This window comes from Phaethon lepturus, unplaced genomic scaffold (genome assembly GCF_000687285.1).
Source record: "Phaethon lepturus isolate BGI_N335 unplaced genomic scaffold, ASM68728v1 scaffold10447, whole genome shotgun sequence".
NCBI lineage: Eukaryota > Metazoa > Chordata > Aves > Phaethontiformes > Phaethontidae > Phaethon > Phaethon lepturus.
Window position 1 is genome coordinate 1 of NW_010551152.1, and position 23,560 is coordinate 23,560.

Genomic DNA, 23,560 nt, shown 5'->3' on the forward strand with positions numbered 1-23,560 from the left:
TTATCCTGCTCTGATTTTGATTGGCAATAAACTAAATTAATTTTCCCAAGCTGAGTCTGTTTTGCCCTTGATGGTAACTGTTGAGTGATCTCTCCCTGTCCTTATCTTGACCCATGAGCTTTTTGTTATATTTCCTCTCCCCTGTCCAGCTGAGGAGGGGAGTGATAGAGCGACTTGGTGGGAACCTGGCATCCAGCCAGGGACAACCCACCACACAGGGAAATGAAGACTAGTTACTTGCATTTTTCAGAGAACCTTACTGTTGGATAGCAAGCAAAAAGTAAATACTAAAGTAATTAATGCAATTGCAGCACGTTGTTTAGTGAGGTGCAGCAGGGACCGTTGTTAGAACTTGTTTTACAAGCATTTAACATTTTCATTAATAATCTGAAAGAGAGGGTTCACAGCATGCTAATTAAATGAGGAGATAATTCTAAATTGAAAGAAGTCACAAAGCATCAGTGAGGACTGAGACATGATGTAACAGGACTGAAAAAGGAAAGAGAAAATAAGATTCAAACTTGGAACTGTGCAGTCAGAGGTATCTTAATAAAAACTGTCCTATGCAGGAGAGAGTGAATGAGAAACAAGAAAACAATAACACTGAAGGAATAAGTGAACTGGATATTGGTTGACATGTGATGCAGAAGCTAAAAAGACTACTTTTTAAAAAGACTACTACTTCTGAGCTGCCAGTGAAGAAGTATGTCCCTTGGATAGCTTACAGCAACTTTTAGGAGCTCAAGGATGGAAGGAGTCGCACACTTTTGTCTATGAGGAAGAAAATTAAGAAGGTTGCACTCAAGATCAGGCAAGTGGCAAGAGAGGTTCATTTAAAAAAATACATGTATTTGAAGAATATAAAAACCAGAAGATTGGAAATTTGAATCTGATACAAAGTTTTCAGTAATGAAAAGAACTAACATGAGCTGGGATAGTTAAGGCAATGGTTCAGTATATCACTAGACAAGATAGTATAAAGACATTTCTATCAGGCACGAGGATCAATGCATTATAGCTTTTCCATCTCCTATGATTTCTTCTAACAGTTAAGGCAGTAACTTCTGTTTAACGAGTTGAGTTTATTCCTAAATCTCACTGGAGTAAGTAAGATACAATGCTGCTGTGAAGTTTAAGCACACTGTAATATGAAATCAATGCATCTCAGTGCTTAGAATTTTTCTGCTTTGACTGCAAGACTGCAGCTTTACAGATGGTCCAACAATCCACCGCAGCATTAAGAGGCATTTTCTGTTTGTTTTTAAGCACTGAAAATATCATTTGCCTGTGCATTAATCAAAATATTTTATGGTACCTCTCTTCCATTTTTTCAGTTGTGTCAGCTGATCTGTTACACTATATTATCTCTCACTAACAACCTTACATCTGTGCTGTAGGTTCCACAAATGACGTACAGCAGTACTTGGGTAAAATCCCAGCAATTTAGGAGCCCCGGTTCCAATTTCAGAAAGAAGAGTGGTAAATCCCAGCACCTGAATTTTGCTGTAAGCTCAGAGACAGGCCCTTTGTTATGTCCTGCTCCCTGTGCTCTGGGGTTTTCCCCATGTTGTGTGCTCCAGAAGGGGAACACTGGCCAGATGACACAGAGGATGAAAGACTGGGAAATGTGGGGTGGGCTTAGGGCTAGCTGGTGTAAGGTTAGGAGAGCAAAGTAATGGGTGACAATTGAAGAACGTTGCATTATTTCTAAATAATCCTGCAAGAGATAAATGATTCTGTAAAGCTCCATCAGTCAAAAGATTCCATTGACTTTAGTGTGATCCTTTAGCCACTAAGGGTATAGTGCCGTGGCCACATTCTCTCTTTGGGCTCACTTCTGTAACTGAACACAAATCCTAATTCGTGGACTGTCAGAATTGTCGTATTTCTGGTACCTCCTCTGAATCTCTCTGGGAACATTTCCCTTTAGTACAGGGTCCTGCAAGGAAACAGTTCTTATGACTGTTTAAATTGTCTCTCAGCTGGTTTGGTGTCCTGAGAACCACTGTTGCAGGACTGAGGTTTGCACAAGCCACGTGTGAGTAATACTCATGTAGCCTCAAGAGCCATGAGGGAAGGTGGAGCAGACGTTCCTCACCAACCCTCTGTACTGCTATGCTGCGAGTGTAGGACTTCACTGGACAGCCTTCTAGGCTAAAAATGATAACAAAACATGTCCCACTAAGCAGAGTGGCAGAAAAGCAGAACTTTCTCCCGTGCAGTGCACAACTAAAGCACGCAATTTGTTACACAGCTTCCCTGCACACGAGCATCCATGGGTAGAAAACATACTGCAGATTCCAGCTGCGACTTTATTTTTTTGTCAGAAAATAACTACTATGTACGCCTTTTCTGCAATATGTATTGAGTGCATGCCACATCTCCAGGGCTCCCAGTAGGTCTGAGTACACACATAAATTTACACGTCTCAGTGTGCAACCATGAGGCAGCAAGGCCAGGCCAGAACTATAGAGAGTTTTAATGATGTGACATTAATTAATTTGTTATGGGTGCTCTTGAATACCATCTTGGTTTTTTCTTCCTGCTTCTTTCTTTTTAATTAAATTCCATTAACAAACTGTTACCCTTTGATTATATTCTCAGCCACAACTGACTCAGCATACTTCACTTGTTGAGGTGGGAAGTACCTAATTAGGATGCCAATCTTCTTTCATGTTGCTTCTTTATAATAGAAGTAGTACTTCCAGTTGTGTTGGAGAGGTACGACTAGTATGACTAGAGGCATTAGATGAACAGAAATCCTCCTCAGAGAAGAATTACCGTTAGCTGTTGCCTTTCAAACCGTCTCGACTCGCAGAGAGGTCTCTGCTACTTTTCAGTGAAGAAATCAAGAGACAGGTTCTCCAAGCCGTTGCAGCAGAGGAGCAGGGGTATCCACACAACTACATTTAGAGTTTGTGCACCTCAAGTGAACTTGCCCTGCATGTACATCCACACAGCAGAAGTAGCAAGCTGGTGCTTTTTGACAATAAATACCCTAGAATCAGCTGCCATGGGGGTTCTGAGTGTTGACAGGAATATGGCTGGCTGGCTGAAGAGATCATTTAACCCTGTTAGTAATGAGGTCATTTGAAACAAGCTCCCTGCTACTAACTATCACTTGGTTCCAGTTGATTCCTCACTTGCTTTGGTGCTCCTATTTCATAAGCACAACATGAACTGCTGAGTTTAAGAAACTGCATAATCTGCAGATTTTGGTAAAAACAGAATTGCCTCAATGTTGTGTCAATTACTGCCAGACTGATTTTCTTTCCTTTACTCCCTGTTTGTGTGTGCAGATATACACATGTGTGAACACGTAATTATTGTGTACCTATGTACAGAATGACTGTATAATATCTTAATAAAGACAATATTGTAATCTAACTTATAAATATACACATTACACTACAGGAATAAGGATTTTCCTTACCTATTTCAGTCATGGATATCCCCGGAGCTAATTGCCCATTGTTGAAAGAGCTATAGGTAAACAAGTTTGGTACAGAGGTGAGGTCATAGATAGGTTCCTGCTTTATCTGTTTGATTCCAGTCATGTCTAACCCAGACTGGTCTGGGGAAGGCTGGGCGGAATCCACATTATAATAACCCTCAGACTTCGGCAGGTCAATGACGTGCCCGTTTGAGTAGGTGCTGCCAGTTTCGTTATTCAGGTTGCTCAAGCCGTTGCTGATGCTGTTGCTGTAAACCCTGGCGAGGGCTTCTGCCTCACCGCTCTGCTGCTGCCGTTGCTCCTGCAGTCGTTGCTGGTGCTTCTGCACTTCAGCGTACAAGCTATCCCTCTGCTTTTTGGACATTCTTCCAAACTTCACAGCTGAAAAAACAAAGCACAATATGAACCATTGTCATCTTTCATTTTTCTTGAATTCCCTGAACCTCACCACTCTTTTGATATTTACTTTCAGCATTACTTTTGCTGTGGAAACTTGCCTTTTTTTGTGGAAATGAGAGAGGATGCAAAGCTTTACACCGCATGCATCTCACAAAGGAAAAAGTATTGTGTGCTTGGATTTACAAGGTGATGACAATGACTGCTATTTGACAGGAGGGCCTCAGTCAAGCAACTCACTTCCCACTGTGAATGTTAAAAAGACCATGCATCCTTTTATACCTGTTCGCTGAACAACAACCCAGAGCTGTATGAAGTGCACAGTCTGTAGATTCATATCCTATGTGATTCACCAACTTTCCACAAACCTTTAAACACTGCACTAACAGGATTAGTACTCTGGATGAAAACAAGCCCTAAAGCCTTATTATTGCATCCTTTCAATGGGGTGTTATCTTCACACTTTAAAAAAAAAAAAATCTTACAGGTTGGAGTTAGAACCTAGAGGAAAATAACAGATTTGAAGGTAAACAGCACAAATGAATGTCGTCTTTTCCACAGAGGAAAGTCTCAGGGATTTACACAATCAATTTACATAATCTCCATGCACAAATCCATGCATTCCCTCTGATGAGAAAGGACGGAAAACATCAGAGTGCAAACCACTCTCCCCAGGATCAGGGTTCATTACACTGAGATTGAAATTTTCAAAAATGACAGGCTGATTGCTGTGGAACTAGGAGGAGTAAATCCACAGCCTGCACATACAGTGGGTCACCGATGATTATCTCCCCCCACAGCCCCATGTCTCTGTAAATTCTGGCTTTCTACTGGGCTAGATCTTGGGATCTCAGAGCAGAGGTAGGTGTTAATTAAAACAAATGAGGGATACATTCAGCAGGGTTTATCAGACCACAGATAAGAGGACATTGCTTTGGAAATAGTAATTTCTACATATTATGAGGTGTATTTTCCAATGCTGAGTATTTCTAGTCCCTCTGTAATTGGGATCAATTCAGAATCATCACATTTATTAGAACAGGAGGGGTTTGGCTCGCATTTTTGCTACCCCATAGTTCAGCTATAGCCCCCCAGAAGAGTCTGAGCCTACACATGTGGATGAATGTGAAAATCTTCAGTCAGGAAAAAGAAGAGAAAAGGAGGAACGTAATATGAAAAGGCAGTGCCAGAACACCAAGGAGATGTCAGCCTCTTCAATTTATTTGCACTTTTTTACACTAAGGTTTTTTTTCTTGTGCCAACCTCAGCTCACTTGCAACGCTTCACACAGGCTGCAAGCCACCTCACATGAACACAGCCTGCCCCTTGAATCAGTCCACAGGGCATTGCACACCCTTACAGACAATATACAATGACTGTATTCTGAAAAATGCAACTGTGTATTTTCTTCAAATTTAGGGCCTCAGTAATAAAAACAAACACCCACTGTTTATTCTCATTACATATTCATTAATTGGATTCTCCAGCTGCTGTCAATTAGCATCCTGCCTCTGCTTGATAAAAATGAATCTGTTACATGGCTGAGAGGTAAAAATCACATTCAATTTCCCTGTTTAAAAAAATCTATACAGCCTATTTTAAACTTGCAAGAGCTCTTAATATCATTAAGTATAAACACCCTTACATAAACAATGAGAGAAGAAAGTGATGCTATCAGGAGAATCACTCCCTTTGTCTGCATGCAGTGGTCCCTGAATTACAGGTTGGGAACACAGTGCTGTCAGTCACATTATAATGCCCCTGTGATACCTTAAATCATTAGAAAATATTACTTCTTGGAGGAAAGCACATGCTGTTAAATAACTGAAATATTACTACTTTAACCTCCTCTGGGAAAGATCGGGAGCTAAGGCATCAAGTAAGTTGCATGCTAGGTCCAAAAAGAGTTCATGGATTAAAGGCTAGACTGCAAGGGCTCTCCCAGACTGGTGAGCAAGTTGTTTCTGTGAGACATGGGATACACTGAGGGAGGAAAAGACCTATCAGAGTCCAAATTTAAAGCAAGTTTATAATCTGTGAACTGTGTAAAGAGATAACTCTTCAAGCAACTTCTCCATCAATGACTGTTAATTTCAAATGACACATTTTGTGTAAACTCTCTAAGACCGAAAACTGCTGCCAGGCAATCGAAATTAATATAACCTGCCTTCAAAAACAGAGCATTTTCTTCTCATACTGCCTGGTCATTTAAAATATGTCTCTGAGCTGGAAACGCCCTGCACAAGCAGTGGTGGCTGGGGCAGGCTGGCTGTGGGCAGCCTTGCTGAAGCCTCCCGTTGCCCGCAGCTCTGGTGTGGTGCATGTTCCCAGCCTGCCGATCATGGCTCGTCACTCCATAGCTTGGAAGGTGGACCAGAGCTTAGCAAGGACCAAAGGATCCTGCTGTCAGGTACACTGTGGAGCTTTCCTCTGGTGGACTGTCCATTTTCAGTCCTAAACTATGAAACTTTTCTTCTGTTACCCCAGACAGAGACAGAGGGCAATGTACAGGTAAAAGAAATGTTTTTTTAGCAAGACAAAATATTTGGTCAAGTGCTTTGAATAAAACTAACAGAAACCCCTAATGCTCTCAAGGTGTAAATTGCTTAACTGCCTATGTACTGCCACAGATCTTTAGAGATCTCAAGGAAAGGGATGCTTTCACACATCAATATTTTATATTAAGATAAATGTTAATGATTGATATAAGAAGTTCTTTAAACTGGAATATAAATCCAGCTCTCCGGAGGTGACCTTTCTGTGCTTTTGATCAGAACAACACATTTCATTTCTTACTCTTTCTGTTCCAAACTAATGCTGCTCTCCATTTTGTGATTTCCCCACCCTCCCCATGAAAACAGCCTCCTTTGTTAACTGAACAGCAAAGATCTGTGTCTCACAGTGCGTGCATTACAAAGCAAGGAGCTTCTCCTCTCTCTTTTTCCAGAAATCCACAGGGAGTTTAAGTAAGTCAGCAGCGAAGAAGAGTTTTAAAGGCTTTAGGTGTGAAGCAGGAATCCAACTCCTTACCATCTCGAGACATTCCCAGGGCAAGACATTTCTGCAGTCGGCAGTGTTGGCAACGATTTCTGTTGGTTCTGTCAATTAAACAGTTTCTCTGCCTTGGGCAGGAGTAGGAGGCATTGTTCTGCTGACTCCTCCGAAAGAATCCCTAGGGGCAAGAGGGCAAGAGAGTCAGAGTATTACCATGTGCATGTATGTGCGCGCACACACACACACAGAGAACCACGTAAACGACTACAGTAAACTCTTATTTAGTGTAATGCTGCTTATGCTTTGACTTTGCAGATGTGTTGTCCTTGTATATTGAAATTAAAGAACATTTACTTATAATAAGGAGAATTGTGCTTTATTCTGTAAGGAATGTAATTCTACTTTTTAAAATGCAAACAATAATGTTACAGAATACATTCTTATTGTGCAATAACAACTATGTATCATCTAACACTTGCTCCTAATAGAGGAAAAGCTTGTCAGCATTTATAAACCGGTGACTTAAAAGTACTTGTGCTGACTATTTTCTTCCTTTAGTGAAAGAGGCTGGTAATAACCAGCACTGGCTATGCATAGCATTAGAAGCTGAAGTCTGCTGTTCCATTTAACCTGGCAAATGTTGATCTGATCTGGAGGGATCATACACTTCAGGAGTGAAAAGTAATTCAAATACAAGCATCACAAAAGCACTAGGATTTAATGACTGTATCAAGTAAAGCCAACACACAAAGGAGAAAGCAACACCTTTAGACACTACCATGAGAAAGTAATGACATTTTCCATTTCAATGGTATATAACATTATCCATTTTATCTATGTAAAAATTTGTAGTTACTCTATCCCTGAGAAGGTTCTTCTGGCCAGTTGTGGTCTCTTTGGTCAAAGATCAGAGGGCTAGAAGGAGAGTATTAACCCATACCTAAGGCCTTACGAGCTCCCAGCTGCTACGAACAACACCAAGAGGTATCGTTGTGGTTAGAAGTGACATGAAATGGCAGAGGTGACAAGAAGAATGAAAGCAGGGAGTGAGGATTAGAGAGAGAAAGAGAGAGGGAGAAGGCATTTTATTATATTCTTTCTTTTCCTGTAAAATAAAGGACGGGAGGAACAGCAGGTCCAGAGAGAGAGAAACAACGAAGAGAAGTCCCTTGGCCACTGTGGCATCTTTGGACGCAGGCAGCTGCAGCGTTTTGTGGTGGGAGGGCTGAAGGATAGCCTAGCCACCGCAGGAAGCCATGAACAGAGTATGGGCAGAAAGCATCACGACTGCAGTCACCACCAGTGATGCCAAAGTGGCTGTGCCTTTCTGGGCTGGTTTGCAAAGAGCTCTGAATGGAGCCAGAAAGCAAGAGCTGACTTCATTTATCAGGCAAAACCAGTGTTCCCTCTGCCCAGGCTGACAGGCGTAATACTGAGCAATGGACCCGGTCAGCCGTGCGTTTTGGGGGAACGAGGCTGCGGAAGCAACAAGGCGACAGTGTCACAGGGCTCAGTTCGCTTGCTGCAGGTAGTGCCTAAATTCTCACTCAAGTCTCAGTGAACCCACTGAGGATGGTGTGGGGTGTCACTAACAACAGGCGACAGGCATGGTGTCACACCAAGGACTCTGGCAGTGCTAATTCCTGAGGTTGAGCATAAAGAGTTGAATTTCTTCTGGCCCGTGCTGATTTTATCAGTGGTTATAGTTCATCTAAAAACTAAATCAAGTTTTATCATTTGCACTTTTGAGAACATGGATGCTCTTCAGGGTAGCACAGAAAAAATCTGGTGGGGACTTATCTGACCCTAGCTGACCAAAACTATCCTGAAACCGTGGAGGTGAGTTTAATTTAAGGCTAAATGGATGCTAACTGCAGATATTGCTACTTTATTTGCTGAACTTTACAGAAAATTTTGGTTTTGGTGTGTGAAGGATTTTCTGGTTTAAAGGTTTAGATTTTAGCAGCTCTTATGTGGATATGGATTTGTGAGAACAAATGAACTAAATAACGTTAAAAAAACCCACACAACCATCTAGCATTGACTGAGCCTTATTTTGTAGTGCTGTTTTTTCCCATTAAGGTTGATCTCATCTCAGAAGAATTTGTTTGTTCCTTCTTTGCCCCTCTTAGGAAAAAATCAAGGGTTACATAATGAAATTAATCTACAGCAGGTAATTTATTTTTCCGAGGAGACTTTTGTATTCTCTTTCTACTGCATAAGATCTAAATGTTGTCTTACAAAGTACAGACAATCCTTTCATTTTATTTTTAGGGGATCTTTATATAATATTGGCTGTATTTACTGAGAATGGCTCCATTTGTGGAAAGGAGGATGCGGTTCATTACTGAGGAGCTACGGACTTAAAGACAGATTTCCCAATGTTCCCAATACTGACAACAAATCTTTCTGCATCTTGAACAAGTCACTTTATCCATCACCGACAGTCAGTCTGAGAAGGGAAATGGTCACGCCAACTATTGTCTAAATCATGACAAAAGAGTGGTAGCAAATACTTTGCTCTGGGGGTAGGCAGGAGAGATGATAAAAGGCTTCTCAGCAGAAGAAGGAGACACAGAGACAGACGGGATGGAAACCTGTCTTCAGGTTTCACCCTTTCAGCGACGGTAGTGGCAGAGCCACCATTTTTTTCAGTGGGTCCAGCTGGTTATTCAGCGTATGCAGGCATGCACACGAAACAGCAGTAATATTTGCGATGCCCCTTAAGCACTTATAATGTGCATTTGCAGCAGCATAGCTAACGTAGGGATGCAGAGTTAAAGGGTTTCCTGCCCCTTGAAGTTTGTATCACTGACACCGGCAGTGCAGTCCTCAGATTCTGTGTCCTGAATCGCTGCGGCTCTCTGGTGCCTGGCTCACCCTGCGTGCATGCTTGTGGAGTGGTTCTCTCCTCTTTCTTCCACACATGGTCTCCCGCTTAATTAATTCAGATTTCTAATGTGTTCAGACAAAAGGAGCCAGAAATGACCAGTTGTTAGTGTGTGGGCTGAGTAAATAGTTATTTAATTGCTGGGCAACGAAGCAGCACTGCCCAAAACAACACTTACCTTAAAAGAGGGCTCTGACAGACTGAGATGCCTCCCATCGGACCCGATGTGAAAACTGACATCTTTTTTCACAACAGGCTCGCAAACCAAGATTAGACTAATTGATCTGATACTGCAAAACTGGCACGAAAACAATGGGGTTAAAACTGTCGTAAGTGGAAGAGAAGCTCTTTATCTTAACAAGCAGTCTACACACAGAGCTGAGGGTATCATCTCCTCTTGAGGCACACACAAGGGCCAGCATTAACCCTAATCACATCTGCAGGAGCCTCTACCCCTAACTGCTCTGTGGGCACCGACTACTGAGACAAGACATTGTTTTTCTGCTCAAAGCATTTTTCTCCTGTAGCTTTTGCGCCAATTTTGAAGTAACAGATCAATTAATCTAATCCTGTTTCATGTGACCATCATAAGAAGGTGCTTATTTCTAGTCCAGTGTCACAATAAGACAGTGACACGCTGCGGGTTTTTCCATTTGTAATTATTAACACTTCTGAAAGAAATCTGATCTTTGACAGTATGTTGCTTCTCAATGTGTGGGCATCAAAAGCTTTCTTTTGGGAACTGGTGCACCCAAATTTTCAGATTTTTCAGATGTTCTAAAATTTTGTAAACCATCAAGTAAATACAGACTTGCCATTTCACTCTACAGATATGCACCTACTTTCAAATGTACCAGTTTGTGTTTCCACACAGAAGAAATCAGAGATGCTACCTTTCCATCTTTGCAATTTCACATTTACAGTCAAAGCTGAAATATCCACATGTAGTATGAAATTCTGGTTTTCCATGAGTAACAATATAATTCTTTAGATAAAAAAATCACAGCGTACTTTTAAAGTTGAAAACTGAAGCCTTTTTTCTCTTGGCTTGCAGTCTGATTTGTGTTATTAAACTAATGCCTGGGATAATATGCTAATATGACTAAGCAACATGGAAAGGGTTTTTGCCTCTTTTTTTTTTTTTTAACCTTCAATTCCCAGCAACTGCCCTGTGCTGGAGCCTATAAGGAAGAAGACAAAGGATCCTTTTACACTACTTATAATGTAAGGCATTTTTTCCTTTGGAGATTACAATCTGGCCTGCAGAGAATACAAAGGGGATAAAATAGGACCAAACTGACACCTGTAAGCTTTTAAAGATGTTGAACTGAGATACCACGCCAACTTTTAATGCTACATGGATTGTATAGGAAAGAAGATAAGAAATCCATCTTTCAAGCTGATTTAAGGTAGAACAGGTGTGACTTACAGTTGCCAGCCTCTGTTTCAGCACTTATGCTGCATGAGATGTGATTAATTCATGTTTCAAACAAGAAGGTAACTCTAAAGACTATTTGATAAAAAGAAAAGTAACTAGTAAAATGAGGCATGAAACACGACTATATCAGCAGCAGGCTCTACAGCCTTTGGCACCACTTGTTTGAAAGCGTGTAAGCGTGTATTACTGTACACAGATGCCTGAGGCTAATGCAGATGCTGATGACTATGTTGTATTAAAATCTCATACCTTGCAGCCTTCACATGTGATGACTCCATAGTGTATTCCAGAGGACTTATCACCACAAATTTTACATGGTATCACTTCAATTTGCGCTGAAAAAGAAAAGACAAATATTTTGAGTACATAATTCTACTTAATTTCTTTCTTGAATGAATGAAGATCTTAAAAACTAGAGCTAGATAGCAGATAACCTGTTCACCCCCCCGACAGTATAAAACTGCTTTGTGTTGTACTGTGTGTTTCTGAATGCTTTGATTTGGCAAGTTTTAATTGCTTCACATTATGTAGTTTTTACTATATCCCACAAAACTTTTCAACGATTTAAGATACTTCACAATCTGCAAGTTTTTCCTCACATTCTCCTTTTTTGTATTTACTTGTTAATTTCATTATAATTATTGCTAATGACAGTAGTTAAGGGTCCTAAATAGTTATCTAGATTGTTTTTGCTTACAGATTGTTTCAGATATTTGTGACTTTGCATTTTGCTGAGGTAGAATGACATAGCATACTTTGATGCATTTTTCAAAGTAATTGAGGTGATGAAGTTTTCACATCCTTCAGCTTATGGCTTCAAGACACACAAAGGTACCAATCCCACTGGCAGAGGTAGGCTTGCAAATGATTGCTTAACCTCTCCGCTTCAAGTTATTTGTTTCAGCGCCGAGTCACAGGCAGGCAAGGCCTACAGACTGAGTTGGGTAGCCAGTGGCTGTGTTCTGGGAGAGGCAGGTACTATCTGAAAATGTTTGAATATGGATATGTTTCAGATCCTTTAATAAACATAATGGTCATTTAATTCAGAGAAGGAAAACATATTTCACGATCTTCAATATATTATTTTTGCTAACATAGCTGTTTGCTTCCCTCAACTACTTTGAATCTTGTGTGTGTTTCCTTTGATGATGGTGTAAGAGTGCATACTCTGAAATGTAGGAAGGATTGTGCCCTTATTCTAGTCAGATGCATTGGGAAGAAATGGAAAACCTATTATAATTTTTTCATTCTCTTTCATTTGTTTTCCTATGGGAGATGCATGCCTCCCTACAATTCTCCTGGCATTTGGAAGCAGCATCATACTTGCTAAGGATCAGTACTCCTGGTAGACGTCTTTCCTCCATGCCCAGGGCAACAATAGCAGCAGTTCTCTGCAACACAAGTCACTCATCAAATCCTTGGGTAGCAAAGCTGACAGCTTGTGTAGTAGGGATACCCTGAGCGCAAGGATTGCTAACCATTAGTGTTTTGACTGGACACATTCAGCTCCAAAATGGATTTGGACATGGAGACAGGGAAACAAGATTAAGAGCATCCCATTTCAAAACTCTGGGCAGTCAAAAAGGTTATAAATGCTGAGAAAAAACGTACTTAAAAATGACTGCACATTGTAAGCTAAGCACTAAACACACTTGCACAGTGGATGCTGTGACTATATAATGATATAATCTGAATTTTGCCCTGTTTCTGCTTACAGTTATCATTTATCACTGTTAGCAGAAGCCAAGAGTTTCCTAAGAGTTACCTTCCTGCCACCATGTGGTTAAACAAGCAGAACTCCAAGCGTGTCCCACAGAGCCACCACACTTCCCTCTAAAATGTGCATTGCATCCCCTACTCCCCTAGCCCTCTACTTAGGGTAGAGGCTTACCAAGGTAAACTCCACAAAGCGAGTGCTAGCAGGCCATTTTCTCTGGAAAGTCAAGTAACTATTCCCCTGGGACAATGTATCCCAAAAGAACCATGGAAAAGGGGCATTCATGGATGGCTACAGAGACTTTAGTTCCCCATGGTGAGCTCAGTTTCCCGAGATGCTGTCTCTGATCAAGCATGTTTTTAGGCAAGGCTTAGGCAAGCAAACTGTTTTTTAAACTGCTCATAATCCAGGATGGATAGAATTAATTTTATTATAGGAAATAGCAATTAGTTGTTAATATGTTCTGGCTGGAGACAACCCAGAACCAAAATCTTTCCTGTCTTCACACTTAAAGATGTTTATCTCTAGAAATAAAATTTCCTATGTCATCTGTAATTTTTGGGTTAGCTTCTGTATCCCATTTCGTTTTCATGAACTAGGTAGTGGTAGTTTCTTTCCCTTCTTTAGGAACTAATATACATTGGCCATTCTGTCATGATAGACACATAAAGAGGAAGGCAATTCCTTACAGGAAAGCATCTGCAGTTCCTTGGCGATTTTGCTAGGTTGATCCTGCTCTAAAATTCCTATGGCTTATCTCCACTGAGATAATTAAAACATTTAAACATGCACCTCCAGGTACTGCTGTTTGAGAGGCTCGTTTGAGTAATTGTTCACAGGTCTCTGCTTCAGAGTCATGCAGAGGGAGCAAGGCCCCACTCTAGGACCACACGCTGCTTTATGTTGACAAACCTCAAAGACAAATGCCAATGTCAGAGGCAGGAACTACAGTGGGAATGTAAGGAGATCTTCAGGAGCAGACAAGGCAAAGGGAGAAAAACAAACCCCCACACAATATGAAGGTACTTTTAATGTGACTTGCACATACAGTTTGTTAACTGCGATAGGAACAGAGACAGAGGAATTGATCCTGTGACACTCATTGCATATAGCACAGTACTCATTACTCTGAGCAATCAATAACTGCATGCATGACTTGCAATTATAAGCATTACATTCGCGGTAAATATTTCTGGACCAGGTCTCTAAATGCTAAGGCTCTGGGTTTCAATTAATGTGAAATAAATACTTTAGACTTGTGACTCATAGTTAATTCAAACCCGTATTCAAAACTAACCATTCTATAAATTAGTAAATACAGAATATCTAGGAAATTGCTACCATGGCTCCTTTGAGAGCTCACAGAAAAGGCAGCATCTTTAGGACACAGAAAGCATCTGAAGAAGTTTGGAAAAGTAGATTCTGCTACTGTCTCCTAGGCATTTCTTTTTGTTCATAAGACACCAGAACAGTTTAAGGATTTGTAACAGAAAGCTTGAGTCATTAATTGTACAGGCTGGCTGAAAAAGAAGCCACTGTATTCCCAGAAACCTCTTGAATTACTGTAATTAACACCCAGTGTACCAGGTTTCTTTTGCAGATTTAATGATTGTCAGAGGCTACTACACCTTTTTCACATTGTATCTTTGTTCAGCACCTATAATTTTATGTTGTTTTTCTTCTTCCCTTCTCCTCTTAGACCAACAAACAGTTTAGGGACTTGTATATCCTACCTCTCTTTATAGCTTTGATAAAATAAGCAGGTCACCTCTGAATTCCTTACCAGTACAAAATGCTTTGATTTAGTACTGCTTCCTGAATATTGAGGCAAAAATGAAATGAGCTAATAATAGTGCCACAATGATAATTTTCAGCAACACAGGAATAGAACTCCTTTTCTCTCGATGCAGTAAACATGAGGAAGGAATAAGAGCAGAACTACTTATCTCCACTTTTACAGTCCTTCCATTTGCCTTCTAACCCATCAACTTTAATAATATGAATAAGAATAATGACTCTTGCCGCTTTTCAAGCAATAACAGAGGTCTCAGCTGTCCATTTGTCCAGTTTTTCAACACACAGATTCAGTTTTCATCCTGTCTTGAGACATATCACTTGATAAATGCCTGCAAAACCACCATCACTCTGATGTCTAGCAAAACTTCTATAATGTTTGGAGACATGCTGCATTGCGATTGCATTGTGATTGCTCCTTATCACCAACTGTTGTTTCTCTCATCAGTACCACAGGGTCATCCTGTCTCTCTGTAGTATTCTTCTTTTATTTTATGCTTAAGTTCTTTGGGGCTGGGAACTGCCTCTAGTTTTATATGGCACCCTACAAATCAGAATGCCACAATGGAAATTAATTCTACATAACTAGTAATAATAATCCATAGAAGCTGGGTTTACCACCTGGAATCTCATTCATTCTCTCAGGACAACAGGAAGAAGGACAGAATTCTATTAAGGAAGCAAATACAAAATCAACTCACACATGTGAAATGAGCACTTGGAGAAAAACAAATATGTACTTAAAAATATCTTCAAACCAAGAGTTAGGTATTTTCTCAAATGTTTCCCCAAGAGAAATAAAAAAGTACATTGAGCTGCTTTTTCTCTCTTTTTTTACCAGCAAAAAACTTACTCACAGGCACAAAATTAATTATCCTAAAAGGAGGGCAATAATCAGGTTTCAAGAATTGTTATATTGATGAAATGAAGAATAAATCTGGAAAGAGATACAAAGTAAATTTGCTGAATTTTTCTTGAAACAAAGATAAGAGTCAACAAGGCATCTAGTGTGTCCATTGTGTATTTGTGAGGACTGTCACTCACATGCATATGTGGTCTAAAAAGAAAAAAGCAAAGCTCATGCTTCATAAAATCTTGGTGTAACATCTGAGGAACATCATTCAGGAGAGACAGGACTATAATCTCCCAGACCTGTAGTTTTGGTTCCAAGGGGAAAAAAGACTCAAGCTTTCAATATTTAGTTCTTGATCAAAAGAGGATACTAAAGCATGCTGGGCATGAACTTTGAAGAGGAAGTCCTCTCTCTAATTTGTTGATCCAGGAGGGATTGCACTCGGAAACATCAAGGCTAATCAGAGAACTGATAGCAAAATAAGCAGCTCCTTCACCTTCCAAGAATTCCCATCATCCTTAAGCTGGAGTTCTTTGAAAAATGTTAGTAGATTGGCCCAGTTCACTTTCATGTTTGCATCCCTAAGTGATTTCAAATTAAGTATATTCAGCATTTTCATCTAGTTGCCAACTCTTTTTTTTTTATCCTAACCTCTGTGAGTAAGACAGGCTTTTTTCCTTCCACATTACCATCAATAGAAGATTCCACTGTAAGTTAGGCTGCCAACTAGATTTTGGTATCGCTTTTGCCACTGGGTTAGATATTCTGTGGCTTTACAGCAAGACTTCAGGTGCTTTTCATTTGTTTTTAATAATCTGAAAATATACAGCGGAGCATACTAGTTATATTTTCAGCCTCTGTTGTACCTCATGCAGTGGGAGCTACATAGTTAGCAATATATCAGCAAGATAATTAATGCCAGATAATGTTAATTAATGCGTCTGTAAATGCATTTGTTGTCAGCCATACCCCAAACGAGCCATTAGACTAGGCAGATATTATGGAATTCACCCAGGAAAAGAACATTTTCATAAAATCTTAGCGTTTTCACACAGTAGTGATACACACAACTCTGACTGTGAGTCTGGAACCTGGACTTTGTCAGAACTATGAAGACTGTCAGGTTGACTCTGCCTAGGGCCCTCTCTGCATGTGCAGCAAGGCTGATGATTCCCAAATATGCCAGTCCTATAGCTCATGTACAGAGATGTACAAATTCCCCAGAAGAAGTTCTTGTATAGCTGTATGTCTCACTGGGCACACACGGTAGATTTGATGAGTATGTGATCTGTAAAAGCTTGTCATGAATTTCAAGGTAAGTGATAGTCCTGGAGTTGGATATTGAGAAGGCTTATAGATCATCGCTTGAAATAGAAGAGTGATAGATTACTGCTAAAAAGATTGTTTTTCCCATAAATCCATGCAATCGTCAGGTCTGATTTCATTCATGGTCTCACACTCTTAGCCAAAGTTTTTTTAGCTTATAATTAATGTCACTTTGAAGGTTTTTTGGTTACATTGTTTTCTTTCCCCTCCCTTTTTTATGATTTTCTAGTGGAAAAAAAAAAAAAAGAAAAAGTACTGAATGTAGATCAAGTCTTCTTCCAGATCAACTCTTCCTTTTATTGCATGGCTATTCTAAAGACTAGTGGAAAAGAACCTTTTAAAATCTCAATTTTTTTCAATTAAAAAAAAAGTCTGTATGTAGTTACCTTGTGCATCCCTACTGTGTGTACTTAAAATTTATTTTGAAAAGATCAAACCTTAGAAATATGCATGACAATCTCTGTAGACTGATGAAAAGTTTCAAAATTACATGTTATATATTAAGTTTTTTACAGGTTTTGCATATGAAGGAAATATGTTTATATCTGCACTGAAGATACATACTTCGGAAGACTTTTTGCATCTGTTTCATGGCCATAATAATGTTTACAGACCACTGTCAAATGCATTGAAATAGACAGATGAAGTAATATGAGTTCAAATGATTATCGCTTCTCCAAAGCTAAAGGTAATCTCCAAACTGTTCATATTATCTGATCTTTTTGTACCTTGTTGTTACATACTAATTTTGGAACAGGTATGGAAGGAATGATCTGCACAGATTACTTGCCTTTACATTCAACAGAGAAGGTGAAATGATAAGACAACAAATGAGCACAGTAAAACAACCTTTTCTCATCACAATAAGAACAGAAATAAGAAAAAATGTTTTTGTTCGAATGACTTTTCCTTCCTTTTCTGAGTGTAATCACAATGGATCTAGCACTGTTATTTAACAATTTATGAATAGTAAAAAATTGCTCTGCTTGTGATGGTCCAAGGGTACAGCTGAGATGAGATTTTTCAGATAGATGTAATATCTTTTATTATACCAAGGGATACAGTCTTTTAAAAAGAAATGCCTTTGGACCTCTAGCTTTTTATCACACCTTAGATAGGAGCAAAGGACTTCAAACTTAAAACAGGTTAAGGATAATTGCTCAGAGCTGAATTTCATTATGCTAATCAATTAGAAAAGCTGCAAGATTTGCGAGGTTGGATGATTCTCTGTGGAGCAAAGTAGTTGTGAGCAAGAGAACTCTAAGAGTCTTAAGAGCAGTGACATGATGTTGTGAGATAATTGATATATACTTATTTTGGATTATCAGTCTCTCTTTTTTTTCTGCAGAAGTGATTATTTTAATGACTTAAAAGCATTTGTAAATTAACAGAAAATATGGATTCCCATGGGGTTATTACAAGACAGTCGTGGTGAGGCTGTTTCCTGGAATCCAAATAAAAACTGTGCAGCTTTTCTGTCAAGAATGGCAGCCCAATACCCAATGAAACGGCAAAAGGTTAGGAAGATGCCTAACCTTTACACAGAAATGTACTACCTAGCAGCTTATTTGTTTCCTTATTTTGGGCAAGACAGAGTGGTGAGGTGCATAAGAAGCACAAGAGTTTAAGGCTGTCCTGGACTTTTTTGGGATGGTTCACAGGCAGAGAAGGCAGCAGAAAGGAAGCAGAACTGCCAGTATCCTCTGCAGGGCTGTGATGGCTAATACAGACGAATACAGACCAGTGTTCAGATCCAAGACGACAAAAATCAACACTCTTGTCAGAAGCTATGACTCAAAGCTTGACCTCTGAAAGGCTGTGCTCAAAGAGTTCAGAAAGGGTCAAAAGACCAGTAAACTTTGACAACTCTGTAAATCTGTACACAAGCATATTCATTGGCTCTCAACATGGACTTCTCTATATTAATCTATGAACTCTTTTCCCTAGTAACTCATATGCATGGAAATTATGTGTGTAACTTCAAAGGATGGTACTACAGTAAAAACAAGTTACCACACAACAAAAACAGGTTGCCAAACCGATGATTTGGGCTCCATAGCTGAGTTCAAATCAGAGATATTTAATTAAATCCTCAAAGCCTTATCCTGGGCCCCATAACGAGCTCAGAAACTTGCCTTATTCACAGGGAAAGATTTAAGTGTATAATAAATGCAGAATTACTACTGTACAGTTTCTACTTCCCTCAAAGACTCAAGCAATGGTTCTGCTGATACTGCACACTTTCCCTAAAGAGATTATTATGGTAATCCCAAATATTATACTACCCAAGCTATCTTATATTTGAGCTCATCAGATCCAATGTTCTGCAAATAATCTCTAGAAGCTTTAGCTAGTGTTTATATAAGCTGGTCAGGATGGCTATTTGAGCAGTGATGACCATGTTTTCTATGTAATTCTCTACACAGTAAATGTGCAGTTGCTCAAAAAACAGCAGCCTATACAGAAAATGCATTGCACAACCAAATTTCTTTCCTATGAGAAGTACACTTAGTATTTAGTATTTGCCAACCTATTTGTCATAATTTGTGGATGTTTCACTTAAATGGTTTACAATATATCAGGCATTTAGCAGGACAAATTATTTTCCCTCCTTACTTGTCTTTACTCAGAAAGCTACTCAGAGTGTGCCGAGCGTTTCTGAACTACTGTTTCCTGATAGACAGCAATCCATGGCTATTTTTTTTTCTCTTCTGGATAAAGGGACTAATGAACTTTAGGAGTGAAGAGCCCAGATAGCATGATAAATACTTATGGTCCATTTTGCCTGTTGAGAGCTGTCTGAAATTGTCATATAGTACTCAGCACCTTAGTGGGAATACTTCGTTAAATATGCATAGTTCACTGCTGTACCATTACAAAACCTAATAACACAAAGAGAGATGATGCAGCAAGAGGCTATTTATGACTCAGTTGCCACTAAACTGAGTCTGAAGCCAGACTCTGTATAACTGGAGTCTTCAAATGTAATCTCATTTAACCCCTCTTCTACAACTGTTTATTTTCTGAACTTCTTCTCAAGCACTTGCTCTGATAAAGAGAAGAAAGGCTGCACCAACACCTGCGATGGGCAACTGCAAGAAACAGCAGCATCATGTGGGGTGGGTGTTAGTAGCAGAATATTACAGTGCACTGTGAATGATTAAGGATTTAGGAGGTTTGTTCAATCTGTAGATACACACAGAGTTGCTGGACCTACAAAGAATGCGGTTTCAGGGAAAGTAACAACTGGGTCAGAACCTTCTTTTATTGTCCCACCTCTCAAGTACTTGGTTTTTTTCAGTATTTATACTTCATGTAAAAGTTGTCTGCAAATTGTGAAATACTCAGAGAGTTTGAAATGCTTTCTTCTTTTGGAAACATATAAGACAACAGAGAAGAATCAAGCCATCTAAATCTTTACTTCTGAAAATTAGTAAGTTATACACTGCTAGAAATAAATAAAATCAAAAATATGATAGAAAAATCACTAATGGTGAATAGAATGGAAAATTTACTTTCATTTAAGTAAGTGAGCTTACCATTCACATAACTAGATATTTATGTTTTCTATTCTTCCATTTCTGTGGAAATCCATAGTGATTTTTATTGAAGTCTCAGTATGTTCTACTTTTTATAAGCAAAATATTGGAAAAAGAAAGAAAGGATATTGAGATTTGAAAAAGTCCAAACCTCATACACACCCAACAGGAGAAACTAGTGCCATTTTAAAGATTTTGTAGGAAAAAGCCATTTTTAAAATGCTGTCCTTAGTAGGAACAAAAAAGCACTTCAAAGTCCAGAAATCCCTGCTAGTATACACAAAAAGTCTAATTATTTTATATCCTGTGTGCACCTTTTAAAAAAATATTTTATTTTCTTTTGTAACCATTGTTACAGCTGTCTTAAACATTACCTCTCAGAATACTGTACCCAAAGATGGCATTTTACTTTTAAATTTATGAAAATGTGACTTAAAATAACTTAAGGACAATGTTAAAGCATACTTGGTGGTTACTAATGGCTTCTGCAACCTTTGAAAAATGGTGTTTTCCAACTTTTCTCTCTCTTCTACATGTATCATGTTATAGAGAAGATACAGAAAAAAACTTTCATATCTAACAATGATGTGTAACAAGGATATGTTTCATACAGTAAGTATTCTTCTGTATATGTGGAAACACATATACAATAAAATAGTGTTTCTTTTGCTTTATCAATTAACCTAATACCTTAGTTGTCAGACAAACATGACTGATTGGCTATACCACATCACTTTTATTAGCCAGACACCCCTCTTTATATTTATTTGAATATGCATGCCTGCAAGATTGTTTAAACATTTAATTATATTAATTGATCATATCCTCAATTTCCCCCAAATATTATATCCCCAGCATGAATTATTTATAGTTGTATCATTTACTGTAGCAAGCAAATGTCACAATAATCATATTTCTGGAAATTTAGTCCTGGGAGTTTTCTTTAATACTGAAAATTAAACACAAAAAGGAGCCCAGCACTAACCAGTGAAGGAGTATATACATTGAGTCATCTGAACATATACATTTAATTAGAGAAAAGCCAAAAGACTTTCAGGAAGTCTTGCCCACAGACACAAAGGTGTGGGAATGGCATAAGAGGGGAATACAAAGGTTTATTCTGCACATTGATAAGTAAAATTCTTGTCAACATCCCTGTTTTTTTACCCCCCTGACCCTCAGCACTCCTGTTTCGTGGAATATTTCTCATCCCTGGAATCTCTGTAAATCAATTTGTCCGTTACAATTAATAATGCTTAATTATACTGTTTTCTGACTGCCTTATGCAAGATATCTTCAGGAAAACTTTAGCTGATTTGACTATGACGATCATATACATTGATTAACAATACTTTGGTGAACCACAGGGCATCATGCAACTTAAAAACCCAAAGCATTTTAGTGAGCTGAATATATTGTATATTTGCAGTCCTGATAAACCACTAATTAATGCAGCTTTTAATGTTAAACGTTTTAGAGCTTAAAGCTTCTTGCCAAAATAGCTAACTGTAGTGCTCAAGGAAAAATTGAGAGGGAAGAATACATAAGCATAGTTTATGCCTTTATTTTTGTTAATGAGCATGATTTAGTAGCAAAAGCCGTTTTAAAAATGGGAGTGCTTTTTTTTTATTACCCTTTTTTTTCTTTTTCCTTTTAAGACAGAAAATCATCAAGCTGGCTGCCCAAGGGAAAGAAGGGATGGGAAAATGTGTTTCTGCTAGTACAGATTTTGGTTCTGAGTTGTGCTAAGTAAATTTGGAGTAATTCAACACACTCAAGTAGAATTATAGAAGTGCAGCAAAAAAGAGGATCTAACTTGTATTGTCTGGGACTTTATGTAACTGCCATCACAGTCAATGGAATAATTTCCCATCCACTTTTCTGGATCACTTTCCTTACAATATATTCCCCTATATATATGAGACACAATATAACTCCTACAAGGCAAAATGACAAGAGACATAGGCAACAACAAACAAATAACAAAAGTGATTTCAGTCTGAAATGACTCTGAAATCCTTCTGATGTTCCCTTCTCAGAGTTTTTTTGAATTTGTTCGTATTTTAGATCATCACTATGGATTTTCATTTTTGCACATTTTTATATAAAATCTTTGCCTCATCTTTTGAAAAGCAATCAAATCAGCTGGAGATATTCTTGGATTTGCATCTGTTGCTGTCTGAAAAATATTATACTTCCCAACTGTCTACTTACCAATTTAATCTGCCATCTTTTAACACAGTAGGAAGAATTAATCTTTAGTAAAATTCCAAGTACAGTTGTCTCAAGGATAGATTTGGTATAGCTTGATTAATATTTCCCTATTTATTCTTCATTGGAATACCTCATATTGTTAAGGAAGTGAAGAAGAAAAATATTTCAACTCACCAGTTGAATCAGTTTTTATTCTGGGTTGAATATCACACATTTTGTCGTAAACAAATAAGACTCCTGGGAGCAGAATAGTGTTCTTCCTACTACCCTCTTTATTCACAGGTATACCTGTGCTGTTGCAAAAGTAGAGTCTTAACAGACTGCATTAACAAGATTAAATGGAAGAAGTGATAAAGGCATGGACCATTCCATTTCATTACGGAGGGAGGAAGACTGCTGGAGGAACTAAGTAATGAAACAACATTTTCTTTTGATACTATCTTCATGCAGAATGCCCTTCTTATTCCAGCCCAATCATTTAAAAATAATACTTCTTTTCCAGAAATTCTGAAGTAAATCTCAGCTTTCCTTTACCATCAGTTGTTTTTGTTTCAGACATACATAAAACATGGGGATTAGAATGGCAGATGTAAGACGTCAAATTATTACAGATAAAAACCCCATCTTGTGAAATAACACCTATATCCTACGTACCTGCATCCAGAGCTAAAAAGTTAATTTGATTACAGTGTCTTTAGACTCCATGTGACAGACCTAACCGAACCGCCCCTGTTGGACACCCATTACATTAAAGGAGTACCAACTGAATCCCAGTTACCCTTAGTTTGTACAGCCAGGGAGAAGTTAGGAGTGAACTCCCACTATTAATCTCTAAGAGAGTTGCTCAGAGCCTAGAACGATGTTTTTTTCCTAGGCTCCCACATTGGCTAGAATCGCATCCTGGTTTACAGGTTGTACTTGCAAGGGCATGCAGCGGCTGTCGTG

At 38.8% G+C, this 23,560-nt stretch overlaps 1 protein-coding gene across 1 annotated transcript; it reads right to left on the bottom strand.

Moving 5' to 3' along the window:
* Window positions 1-3,433: 3,433 nt before the first annotated feature.
* LOC104623652 (nuclear receptor ROR-beta-like) lies at window positions 3,434-12,536 on the bottom strand (the record flags this gene model as incomplete). Its single annotated transcript, XM_010290803.1, has 4 exons — window positions 12,464-12,536; window positions 11,422-11,507; window positions 6,881-7,022; window positions 3,434-3,835 (listed from the first exon to the last, which is right to left on the bottom strand). Coding segments are annotated over exons 1-4 (703 nt in total), but the record flags the coding sequence as incomplete, so codon positions are not given.
* Window positions 12,537-23,560: the final 11,024 nt, after the last annotated feature.